Source organism: Drosophila nasuta, chromosome 3, assembly GCF_023558535.2.
Source record: "Drosophila nasuta strain 15112-1781.00 chromosome 3, ASM2355853v1, whole genome shotgun sequence".
NCBI classification, from domain to species: Eukaryota; Metazoa; Arthropoda; class Insecta; order Diptera; family Drosophilidae; genus Drosophila; species Drosophila nasuta.
In genome coordinates, this window is record NC_083457.1 from 40,272,596 (window position 1) to 40,285,465 (window position 12,870).

A 12,870-nucleotide genomic window follows, 5' to 3' on the forward strand; every position below is an offset into this window, starting at 1 on the left:
CCGCGTCGCCGTCTGTGGCTTTAAGAGCAATATATCGGCATCGAGTTCGACTTCAAACTGTGCGCGCCGCAGCCGCAAGCAGCGCAGCGCACTTTCTTTCTGCTCGACTGCAAACAACAACAACAGCAACAGCAACTCTGCCTAGTAAGAGATGCCTATGCTATGGCTATGCTATGTGTGTGTTATAATTTCAAATGCGCTTCGCCTTTTTGGTTGCATTTTGCTACCACTTTTGGTAAATTAAATTTGTACGCAAAACCGATTAGGTTGCAGACAACAAAAACACCAACAACAACAACACCAACGACAACAACAGCGTGCAAGACCAAGTTGTTATTTTAAATACCACCGACAACTCCATTTAATCAATGCCTAAGCGCAGTAACAAAAACCGAAACGAAACGAAGCGAACTGAATCGATGCACAGCCGAAGACATTGTCGTTGCACAGTGTGACCAGAACAAGTCAAAGTAAAGCTTCCTGTTCGGCAAAAGTTATGACTGCAATGGAAGCATGTGTATATGTATGTATATAATATTTCACTAACATTGCCCTAATATTATCAAGTTATATAATTTAATTGAATTTATTAAAATGACTGCTGCAACGACCTTGAAATGCAGCCAAGCAATTTCCATTAGAATTGTTTGCGCCTGTCAAGCGTCACCACTGTGCGGCGCCCGAGCAACGCGAGCTGCGCAGTCGGCTGCGCTGCGACTGCCTTTCACTCATATAAATGGCATTGCAAATTCGAGTGTGAGTGTCATTCAAACCTTTCTCTCGTGTTGTTCGGTACGGCGCAGTCGCAACAGCAGCAGCCGCAGTAGAAGCATAGAAATTGGAGCTGGAGATGCAACAAAAGACGCAGCACAGCACAGCAATAGCATCATCCATCAACAATAAAAGCCTATAATTTTGTTTTTGAATGTGTAAAAATCAAAGCGCGACGCGTGCGTGTGAGTGTGTGTTTGTGCATGTTCATTCATTGAAAACGCAGCAGCAACAGCAACAGCAGCACAAGCAGAAGCAGTAACAGTAGCAGCTTCAATAATGCAGTCGACGTCGTCGAGCAGCGAACAGCGTCCACACTAAGCGTCCACAGTCCACAGATAGTCCACATATTCACACACATAACGATCACTTCGCATGCGAAACTCAACGAGCGCGCATCAAAATCAAATTCAAACGGTTACGGTTACGGCAAAAGAGTAACGAACTACGACTAAAAAGCATTGAAAAGAACTTTTGTGTGCATACAATAAAATATATAAAGACCGCAGAGAACAAACGGGAACGGTGGTAAAAAAGAAGCAACTTCAAAAGCCAGCCAGTCAGCCAGCAGTCGTAATTGAAATCGAATTAAAGCAACGTGCAAAAATAATAATAAAATTACAAAAAAAAAGAAAAACACAAACAACAGTAAAGAAGAAATGTACTAAAAGGCAAGGCGATAAAAAAGAAATTATGCTACATTGTGCGAGAGGTCAGATACCAACAACAGCAACAACAACAACTACAACAACTCGAGAGTAGTTTGAAAAATTCACGCAGGAGTTTTGATGTAATTGCCGTCGTTGTGCAAAAATACACACTCAAAAAAGTAAACCGAAACGTCGCTTAACGTTTAATAGGCGACGAATGAACTCATAAAAGGGCCCACCAAGCAAACCGCGTACAAAACGTTGGCAGCGACGCCAACGGCAGTCGAAGTAGTAGCAGCAGCAGCAGCATCAGTGAGAGCAGCGACGTCAGCGTCAGCGCCACAGCTTGAACGTCAACGTTGAGCTTCTGCGTGTTTTTTGGAGCTTGCACCAGTTCTTTTAAAGAGCCGTGCATAGACAGACGGCGGAAAGTGGTACTACACACAACACCAACAAAACGAAAACTTTCTTCCAAACGCAAGTCAAAGTCAAAGTCGTGGTCGTGCCGTGATCTTTGCACGCCGCCTAGTGTTGAACTTGAGAAGCTCACAAAACGGCAAACAGCAACTGCTACTATTTCAATTGTTAACGAGCGAAAGCGTCGTAGTCACGCACACACACACACACACATACATACACATAGTTGTTGTCTAGCCTAGGCCTGGAAAGTGCAGTCGACAGTGAAAATGATGTACTTGATCCAGACGCCATTCCAGTCGTCCCGCTTTAGGCTACAGCAGCAATTCCAGCACCAGCTGTTTGGCGCACTGCTGGCATTAATGCTAACGGCAAGCCTCACTAATGGTAAGTCATACAGCTTAACTAACAACAATATATAATAGTGAGAGAGTGGGAAGGAAAGTGGGGGGACCTACAGCTGTGCCACTGTGCGGATAGAAAGGCCAACAATTGGCATTGTCTTCTGCCCAGCAGCAGCAACAATTAATAGCTATCTTTAGGTTCAAGTATAAAGTGAATGTAAAGCTGACACACATCAGCGAGCCCCTCGCTCTTCTCACTCACTCCACATGAAGAATGGCATGTGCCCTCCTCACTCCTATACAATATAATATATGTATGTAAAAGTAAAGCCCAAACATGCTCGTAAATTTTTTCGTCGTGCACAATTTGTCCAACATTCAAATAAATTCATTAAACTTGCTCTCATGCACGACAGTCAGACGGACAGAGAGACAGACAGAATAAATACAACAGCAGAGACTTGAACCCGAAGAGAGACCAAGAGGTAGAACAGTGTTACCGCAGCCGGTTGGAACGAGTTCAAATTAAAGAAGTGCATTAAAGAGAGCACAGCACAGCACAGCAAATGATTTGGTTGATTGCCCTATTAGGTCGCCATCGTCATCATAAAAGACTTGACCCGTGTGATCAAACAGAGGCAATTATGGTACTACAGTTTCTCAAGCGATTTGTTTCTGCTTCTGCTTTGCCATCGTTATTTAATTGAAATCAAAATTCCTCACTGGAAAGATCATGACATTGTTACATATCATCATCATCATCATCATTGACGATCATGATGATGATGATGATGATATGTCAGATTGTCAGATGATATGTCAGATTGATGACTAAGTGCTTACATGTGTTGCAATTCTGATTATGATCGCTACTGTAGCCATTTGTATAATGTTAGATAAGTGCTATGTTTTACGATCTACTAACTACCAAACTAGTTTAATTTATTAGACCACTTATTGTAACAAGCAATGCAAATGAGCTAACATAATTATTTGCTTATGCAGCATTAGCAAGACATCTACTAAATTGTAGTTCACGCTCAATTAATTTAAAGTTAAATAGATTGCTTAATAAAATATCTCACCTAACGGGACTCGAAATGTTCAACATAATTTCAGAATTTATAGATTAGTTTGTATTGAATTGAAGGGAATATAACTACTACTTGTCAATTATTTTTGAAGAAATACGTTTTTTTTAAATATCTCATGCTAATATATCTTTTAAAGTTGATTTTTAATCACATTAGTTAATTAATACTGTTAGTAGATTTACCAGTAATGTTTAATGTAATTTGTCTAATCTTAGGTTAATTTTCGATTACCATGTCGGGGTATTTTCTTCTTTACCAAAGTTAAGCTGCTCCATATTTTATTTTATATTTTATTAGTTAAAATCTTATATTGCTAGTATTAATATTGTTCAATTTAATCTGTTTATTTATTTTAAATATAAAATTATATTTTCAAGGCTTCTCTCGAAATTTTATTCTTGTTAATATAAATTGAAATATTTTAGATAGTAATAAAATTTCAATTTTCGAGGTTGTTTGTTGTCTCATACCAAGTTTAAAGCTTACTCAAATTTAAGTTGGTTTAAATATTAACAGTATTGTTTAATGGAATTTGTTTATTAATTTTAAGTATCAAATTCGGCTTTCTTTTTTTAAATTTAAAGTTAAAAAAAGTTAATTTGCATATTGTACGAAGTCTTCACATTATCTGGCATCCTTGGACCACTGTGCGGCTGGCAGAATGATATGTGGGGGCAGCAGTTGCAACAAGCGAACACCACATATCATGTCAGCTCGCAGTCCGGGCCTAAGCCTGCCCAGCGTTGTGCGATTGTTGTTGTTGTTGCTGTTTCCACTTTTGAAAATTATACGTTATGCGTTCTTTTCTTTTTTTTTGCTGTACATAGTTGCAATTGTTGTTGTTGTTGTTGCAATTGATGGCATCCGATAGCAGGAGCCGAGATGAGAGAGCAAAGAGCAGAGAGCTTTTATTCATGGCTGCCACTGGAATGGTGTGTGATGCTGTTACTTCTGCTGCTGCTGCTGTTGCTTCTGCTGAATGCCATGGAATGTGGAACATAGGCGAGACGGCGCAATGCCGCCGCAGAGTGATGATGATGTCTGTATTAATTTCTAACGCCGCTTAATTTTCTCTAGTTGCGGCCATTAAAATGGCTGAGAATGCGACGACTGCCTCTGGGATTAAGTCTTTGACGCTTGGCATTTTTTTAGTTTATTGTTTTTGTTTTTTTTATTTACTCGCATCTTTTCTTTTTTCTTGTTTTATTGTGATATGTGGAGATGTGTGTGTTTTGTTCGCAGCTGTTGCTGCTACAAATTGAAATAATGAACGTGGGTTCAATTATCTCGGGCAAACAATCGCAGTCTTTTGAAGCGCGCTAATAGATTTTCTACTTCTACTCGCCATCGTCGTTGTGGCTTCCTCTCGTCGCGTTGCGTCGCGTCGCTTTCTTTGCAAACAAAAACCCAACACATCCGACCACGACCACAAACGAAAACCAAGTCGACTTCTACTTCGACGAGACAACAACAGACTTTTCGGCCCGGGGCCGGAGACAATTAGTGTGAAAATTTCACTTGCAGTTTTAGCCTCTAGATTCATGATTTCTGGATGGGGGATTAGCACAAGCGCAATTATAGATGGAGGTCACAGATAGTCCCATCATATTTAAGATACGAAACTGTGTGGGTCGTTTACCGTTAACTCGACTGCACTCACATAGCACATAAACAGTTCTTTAAATGCCCAAGTTAATGTCCGACTATAAGCATTAAGTCAGATTGCCGATTCCACAGCCGATGTCGATGTCGATGGGGTGGGGTTGCTCAGAGATGGGATCGTGACACGCCAATAAACGAAAGTTTGTTATAAAAGTGAAAAAGTTGTTCCTTTTAATTGGTAATTTATAGCAACATGCATTTCTTAATGGGAATTTTATTATCTTAACAATTTAAGAAAGAGGCGAAATCCTATACACGGATGAATTTGAGAAATAACAATAAAGAATATTTTCTTTCTAATTATCTAGTTAGGAAATACATAATATTTTTGATTTGCAGTAGATCTATCTAACAATCTTCTTTTCTTAAAGACATTTTCTAAAGAATTTAAATAATAAAATGTTTTTTTTTTAAATTAATTTCCATTCGGAATTTAGTAAATCATTAACTAATAAGTATTCGTACTTTATCTTTTAGGAAAGTTAAGGAGAAATTGCACATAAAATTAATTAAGGTTGTAATTTACAAAACAAGTAGCGTTTGCAAAAATTACAGTACTTAAAAACGCATTTAGTGACTAAATTTTTTGAAACCAGTTTAATTTGAATATCTTTTAGCAAATTTTGATGACTTAATTATCTTACTAAACTAATCATTAAAGAGAATAGCAAGATCTTTTAAACTCTTTTCTATTTTATTTTTATGGTCGAGTTTTATGCTTTTCATTTTTTTGCTTTGAGTTTTTATTAATAAATAGTAATCATCCAAATTATACTCTTCGTTTTATTAATGAAGATATCATTCAAATTATATTCTTTTTTACTTCTTTGGGATTTAAGTGTTGTTTCAGCTTTTTAATTTTAAGGATATTATAAAGCTATAAAGCTTTCCTTCATTTATACATTATTCTTGTGTATAAAGACTTATCTTTCGTGTGTGTTCGGTACGTGCGTGACACGACACAAATCCATCTCTAGGGTTAAGAAGACCATGAGCATACGAAGCTAGGCAACTGCGCAAAATACTTTGTGCACTCGCAGCTAATCTACATTTGATATGCCCAGCGGCGACTCTTCCGCATGCCCTCAACATTTTCACACTCCACCTTAACCACTCTCTCTCTCTTTCTCTTATTTTCTCTTCCTCTTACTCGTTCAGGCGCCGTAACAGACTCGCCCATTAAGATCATTAAGCTGCCCGCTCAGGCGCCTGTGATACGCTACCGCAACGCGGATGCTGCGCCGGATTCGCTGTTGATCAACTATCGCCAGGATGCGCAGCCCGAGTTATCCTCCACGCTGATGCAGGCGCCAGGAGCTGCAGCTGCCGCTCTAGAGAATCTGCTCCAGGAGGAAGCGGACCAGCAACAACAGCTGAGCATGGGACGACAGCATCGAGCCAGCGCCACGGGCACCAACAGCTGTCCACGTTCCTGTCCACCCAGCTTGACGGTGGGCGCTGAGCCCGTGTGCGGCAGCGATGGCCTCATCTATGCCAATCTGTGTGAGCTGCGCAAGAAGACGTGTGCCCGCAACGGTGTCTCAATGGTCAAGGATGTGCGTGATGGTTGCGAACGCTCCAAGGGATCGGACTGCAAGCATCGTTGCACCACTGAGAAGGATCCGGTGTGTGGCACCGATGGACGCACCTATTTGAATCGTTGCATGCTGCGCGTGCAATCGTGTCGGGTTGGGTTGGCTGCTGTCAAGTTATCTCATGTGGGTCCTTGTAGCAACACCAGCGCCCAGCGTGAATCCTGCCCCGTGGACTGCAACAGCGCACCCAAAGATGGACCCATTTGTGCCTCTGATGGCAACGTCTATAACTCCACCTGCGAGATGAAGCTACACACCTGTGGTCAGGGTGTGGTGAAGACCAGTCGCAAGCATTGCCAGTCAACGCGAATGTGCCGTGAATCCTGTTGGCGCGTGGCGCGTCCCACTTGCGGTTCCGATGGTCGCCTCTATGCGAGTCCCTGCAAGATGCGTTCCACCAACTGTGGCAAGCATGTGTTCGAGGTGCCCTTGTCCTTCTGCATGCCTCAGGAGCGTCATGGCAGCCAGTCAGCTGCCGAGACTTGTCCCACAGAATGTCCGAAGTCCGATGCGGATGCCACGTCACAATATGTCTGTGGCAGTGATGGCAACATCTACTCATCACTCTGCGAACTGAAGATGCTCAACTGCGGGTGAGTATTTACAGAATTATATTATTATGATGAGCCTTTATGAGTAATCTCTCCTTTTAGACCACAGCGCAAATCCATACAGAAGATGAGCATGGACAAGTGCAAGAATCGTTTGACTCGCTGCAAGCAGCTGCCGCCCTGCAAGGACTTCAACAATCTCTTTGGCTCCATCTTCAGTTCAAAGCGCAACGACAAACTGTGCGGCACCGATGCCAAGACCTACAACAACGAGTGCGAGCTGGCGCATGCCACCTGTCTGTAAGTTAAGGAGTATTTAGAGTACAACAGACATACATAGATGACTCTATAAAATACTGGTTTATATTCCTAATCAATTCCAATAGCCAAGATAATATAGAGATTGAATTCTTATCAGGCAATGAAGAAAACTGTGAGCCTGACTTTTTAGCTCTTCTGTTTTTTCCGTAATCCTTAACACCTGGATCGAAGTAGTTGTAAAAGCTAAGGCTACCTAGTTTGGAAAGAATATTTCTTGGTATACGCATTTAAAGCAAATTTCAAAAATTGATACTTGCTTATTACAACTCATAAATCTAGAACTAAAACATCTTATTTTGGAAGACCGTATGATAGTATCCTTAAATTCAGATTCTAAATAGTTGATTATTACAAAAATATTATAGATGAATGTTGAGAATATTATTTCAAAGCGAAAGCATTTCTTTTTGGAAACACTTTAATTATAGACTTCTAGAATCTAGATTGTGATTGTGAATGGAGAATGGAAGGAAGGAATGGAAAGATGTTGCCAATTTTTTTTGCATTTCTTAAAGCACTATAAAAATAATTCTAAAATTCAGATTTCAAATTAAAAAGGGATAATTGATTGTTATTTAAGGAACAAAGCTGTAAACCAAGTTGACTAGGGAGTTCTTCATAGTCGAGCACACTCTACAGTAGCTTTCCTCTTTCTTTTGCGTTTCAGGCGCGGCGTTAATTTGGCGCACATTGGACCCTGCACGGATCTGAACAGCCCCACCAGGGACTGCGGTGATGCGTGCACACGAGCAGATCTGGAGCAGCAGCCGGTGTGCGGTTCCGATGGCAACACCTTTGCCTCGATGTGCGAGTTCAAGCGACGCACCTGCAATCTGCGTGTGGTGCCAGTTTCACTGAAGAATTGCGCCTTGACTGCAGACTGTGAATCGGATTGTGATGCTCAGCCACCGAACTTTGTGTGTGGATCGGATAATAAGTTCTACAAATCGGAGTGCCACATGCGCAAGGAGAATTGCGGCAAGCATGTGTTTGTGGTGCCACTGAAGCGTTGCCTGGCCGCTTTTCAGTTTAAGGGCTGCGCCCGCATCTGTCCGAGGGAATTTGAGCCCGTGTGCGGCAACGATAATAAGACATATTTGAACGATTGTTTCCTGGACATTGAGAATTGTCGCACCAATAGCACAGTAGGTGTGCATCACTATGGCGCCTGTGGACGCCCCGAGGCGCCATCGAACAACTTCCTTTACTGATCCGCCAAACCGCAATCGGGGCGCATCATTTTACATTTTACATGGCATTTAATATTTTTAGGCTACTATAGTCGATACGTATTGTATGTGTATTTTTTAAAACGATATTTATTTGTGTTGGAATTAAAAAGCCGAACGAATCCGAAAACCCAAAACTCCAAAAATCTAGGGGGAATGCAATCTAGGCGGAGTCATCAAATAGCTTGCTCAGCATAGCGTTTATCTCATGCGGCCGATACTTGACGTACTTGTCGGGATTCTTGCTGAACTGCACCATATAATACCTGGCAAATAAATAAATAATTTGAAAAGAATGTCACGCATGAAGTGAAGTGTGCTTACGTATCGTGGAAGCGATTGTACTTGGGCAGTATGTGCTCCGCATTATCGCGTTTAATGCCCTCGCGCAATATGACATCGGGTATGGAAATGCCGCGTTGTATCTTGCAAGCCTCCTCAAAGTCCTTGTTGAAGGTCTGTTAAAGAGAGATATCCATTAAAGGAATTATACTATTAGTAGTGTTTTCGTTCCACTTACCGAGAAACGCTCCTTCAGCACGCTGCGATCCTTGTCTTTGACCTTCCCGGCCACTGGCTTAGGCAGTTCATCCAGCGAAGAAATGCCCGACAGCATCTTCGACCAAGTCTTCTGATAGCTTGTCTTCAGCTCACGTATCATCTCCAGATAGCTATGCTCGCATTCTGGCTCTGCCAGCGTGACCAGATCAATCAGATTGGAGCGCTGCAGCGATTTGAGTATATAGTGTATATTATTCAGCCGGAATAGATGCTTCGTTGCCTGATCATTGTACTGTTCGCACTTGTTCATAATGGACAGATTTAGCTCCGCCAGCGCTTTCTCTGCAAATATCAATTCATTGTTAACAAATGTGCTTTATTAACACTTTAAGAATGTCTCACTTATGTAGATGGCAAGCAGCGCCTTATTGCGCTCCTCGCCGGGCAGCGCCTTCTTCATCAGTATGGTGTCCAGCTGCGTGGAGTAGAGCACATCCTGGGCGAGTATGGCGCCAATTACATCAAAGTGTTCGTACAAATGCTCGATAAACCAAATCGTATTTGAGGTCAACTCGTGCACTGTTGCATCCTTGGGCACATTGCTTTGTCCCACAATGTTTGTGCTTGACTCGCCCTTGACCACGTCCAGGAAATGCTCTAATGCCTTGGATCCCGTATGTTGCAGTTTATTGAGCACCTTGGTCAACTGTTCGCGCTGTGCTGCATCATAGGTGCGCTCTATATCGGGTTGCAGCAAAATGACGCGCTTCAACGCCGAGAAGATGCCCAGAGCCGACGTCCATTCCTTTCGTGAGATGCAGCGGAGTATGCGTTGGGTTATCGCCTCGGCATCCTTGACCACCAGCTCGATGGCATTGTAGGCGAGGCGTGCAAAGACTTCGTTGTGCTTTGACTGTGGTATAATGTCTCGCATTATTGCACGCTCCCAGTTTAGCAGTCGCTGCAGACCGAGCAGCATGACCAAATACTTGTCCAGTTCTTGATCGCCATCGAGCAGATCCTCGGATGTCAAATGATCAGTATGCGAGGAGGCTTTTTTTATGGAGATGCCCGTGGACTGCTCAAGAGTCTGTGTTGCACGCAAATACAGCTTGTTGGCCTTCTTCTCGAAGCTATTGAAAATAGAAAATATTAGCTAAGTTCATTATTTACAATTTTATTTTCAGCTTACATTTGCTGCAGTCGTGCCGAGGTGTTCCTCTTGGGCTCTTGGTTCTGCCGTCCACTGTGACGTGGTCTCTGTAAAAGTTGGCAAATTAATATTAATAATTATAGGAAATAAGAATAAATTTCACTATCCGTACGTCTGATTCACAAAAGTTCTCTAAAATATTTAATTATTTAACAAAAATCGCAAAAGATCAATTTAATGCAAATATTTGGTTACAGCTCAAAATTTAGCAAAATTATGTTCTGTCGTATTTATGAAACCTAAATATTTAATTGACAGCTTAACATAAATACTAATTTGATTTAATTGATTGAAAAAGTCAACTCTTTGCTTATTGACATTCACTTATTAAAAAGTAATTAAGCTTTTTATGCGCTTCCAATTCATAATATTCAAATTAGCTATTTTGTGTCATTAACATGTTTAGAACTTAAAAGCTGTAACATTCCAGCCGAATGGTGACTGTTCACTTTGCACTGTAAAGTTTACAGAAACATCAAATGCTATTTATCAAAGCTGTTAAAAGGTGCACTTCATGATTTACTTAGCAATTGTCACCAAAAAAAGCGTCACTATTAAAAAAAATAATAATCAAAAATTAGTTGTACACAAATTCGATTTATTAATACAAAATGACATTTAAACAATAAATTACTTAATATAAGCAAGAAAATCAACCAGCGATTTTATTGATGACAAATTTAAAGCTCCTTCAGAGCATCTAATATGCGATCGCAGTCCTTATCTTTGCGCAAGCCTATCTTCTTGAGATCTGAACGCTTCATGGACACCAGATCGATCATATCGATGTGCGATTTCTCGAACTTATCCAAATACTGCTCCAAACCGACGAGGATCAGCACTTCCTTCACATTGTTGGCATGATTTACCACATAATTGTGATTGGCGGCTTGAAGTGAGCGACGCCGAGTTTCCTTGCACAACGATGTTTCAATGCTGCTGTTGCTTGTATCATCCATGAAGCAATCCAAACTGTTGTTATTGTTGTTCTCCTCTTCCTTATGTTGCTTCTTCTTTTTTTCATGAACAGAAAATTTGATTTTGGGTGGCAATGCTTGTTGTTGATGAGTCGTCGGCTGCTGCTGTTGTTGCTGCTGTGGCTTCTCAAATGGCTTCTTGAAGTGCATGGGCGAAATTGGACTCTTGCTTGCTCGCATATTCGTAATTGGCGACAAATTCGGTGAACGGAAATCGCCAATAATTGGCGAAAAGCAACGCACATTTATTGAGTTAACGTTTAGCGAATTCTGCGTTAGGCACAATTTTGGACGATTTTTCGGTGTGCAACTTTCTGCCATTTTATATACGTAGTTCTTTATATTAAAATTCTCACAAAAATCGAACGACAGTTTAAAATACAAAACGACGAATGAAAAGAAAATGCTATGGTGATGCTTGAAGAAAGCTTTTAAACTGGAATGGCACCGTTACTATTGTAACTGTAAAAGTACTCAGTGTTGCATTCGCGATCGAAAAACAGTTGGTAACGCGGTACATGCGAGCTTTCACTTTGAATTCTTAAGGTAATTGGCAGCGCGCGGCACTTGAACACTTAAAGAGTTGGTAACGACATATTATTGAGCTCAAGACCAGGCTGGGAATGCGATACTCAAATTTAAACTATGCTTTTACACTTACCAAAGCTTCAGTGCCCCAACTACTGCTCTTTTGGTGATCCTTTAGTAACTGCAGTGAACGCAACACCACTTCTCCTCGCTCCGTTGCATAGATGTGCGTGTACTCCCGTAAATTCTGCTCGAGCCACAGCGATATTGTGCACAGCTCCTCACGGGTTGTCTGCGATAGCTGACGAAATGACGTATACTCATCGCTCGATGAATCATCTTCGATATAGATGAGATCCAGCAGTTCCACAGGTTTTAATGGTGCGCTATGCTTTTTAAGCAGCATGCTATAGTGTTGATTGAGGCCCTCGCAACCTGTGTTGAACAAACTGGTGACATTCTCTAGTTCCACACTTTGCGAATTGTGGTGAAGGAAGTAATCCATGGCAGCGCGTAGCTTGGCTAATGCATCCAGAAAGGTGCCAATGCTACCCTCAACGGGACCCTGATGAATCAGTTGACACACTTCCTGAGAAACATCGTAGTGCGAAAGTACGCTCTCAAGGCAATTTAGTGTGGCTTCCAAATCTAAAAGACGTCAATGTAAAGTGAAAGAGAAATTTAATTATTAGCTCAACTCACTTTGCTGACGTTTTTGCAGTTGCTCCGTTTCTTGGTAGACAGGCAAAATCGTTTGCTCCAAGTTCCCCAAACGCTTCTCGAAGACAGTGAGAATGCTAGACATTTGCGTGGAGAGATCATGATACTTGTCAACGCGATCTTTGAGCAGCACCAAATTGGTAGTTTCCTTTTCCAATTTGGTGTGTGCTTGCACTGAACTATCCAAATTATTCATCTTTGTTTTGATTTTGCATCATTCACTACACACAGGTAACAACACAATAATGGGGGAGGCGTCGTTGAACAGCTGTTTTTGTCCATCGATTGCACTGTTGC

The 12,870-nt window shown here is 41.4% G+C and overlaps 3 protein-coding genes across 3 annotated transcripts; 1 reads left to right on the forward strand and 2 right to left on the reverse strand.

The window, feature by feature from the left end:
• Positions 1 to 772: 772 nt before the first annotated feature.
• LOC132791913 (agrin) lies at positions 773 to 8,764 on the forward strand. Its single transcript, XM_060801038.1, has 4 exons — positions 773 to 2,225; positions 6,097 to 7,126; positions 7,187 to 7,384; positions 8,073 to 8,764. The coding sequence occupies exons 1-4, from the start codon at positions 2,108 to 2,110 to the stop codon at positions 8,614 to 8,616; spliced, it is 1,890 nt and encodes a 629-aa protein (XP_060657021.1). The 5' UTR covers positions 773 to 2,107; the 3' UTR covers positions 8,617 to 8,764.
• LOC132791911 (exocyst complex component 7) lies at positions 7,803 to 12,823 on the reverse strand. The gene is made up of 7 exons (XM_060801035.1): positions 12,556 to 12,823; positions 11,987 to 12,501; positions 10,328 to 10,395; positions 9,538 to 10,268; positions 9,155 to 9,477; positions 8,959 to 9,092; positions 7,803 to 8,900 (listed from the first exon to the last, which is right to left on the reverse strand). The coding sequence occupies exons 1-7, from the start codon at positions 12,767 to 12,769 to the stop codon at positions 8,798 to 8,800; spliced, it is 2,088 nt and encodes a 695-aa protein (XP_060657018.1). The 5' UTR covers positions 12,770 to 12,823; the 3' UTR covers positions 7,803 to 8,797.
• LOC132791916 (protein matrimony) lies at positions 10,926 to 11,724 on the reverse strand. The gene has a single exon (XM_060801042.1). The coding sequence runs from the start codon at positions 11,644 to 11,646 to the stop codon at positions 11,029 to 11,031; it is 618 nt and encodes a 205-aa protein (XP_060657025.1). The 5' UTR covers positions 11,647 to 11,724; the 3' UTR covers positions 10,926 to 11,028.
• Positions 12,824 to 12,870: the final 47 nt, after the last annotated feature.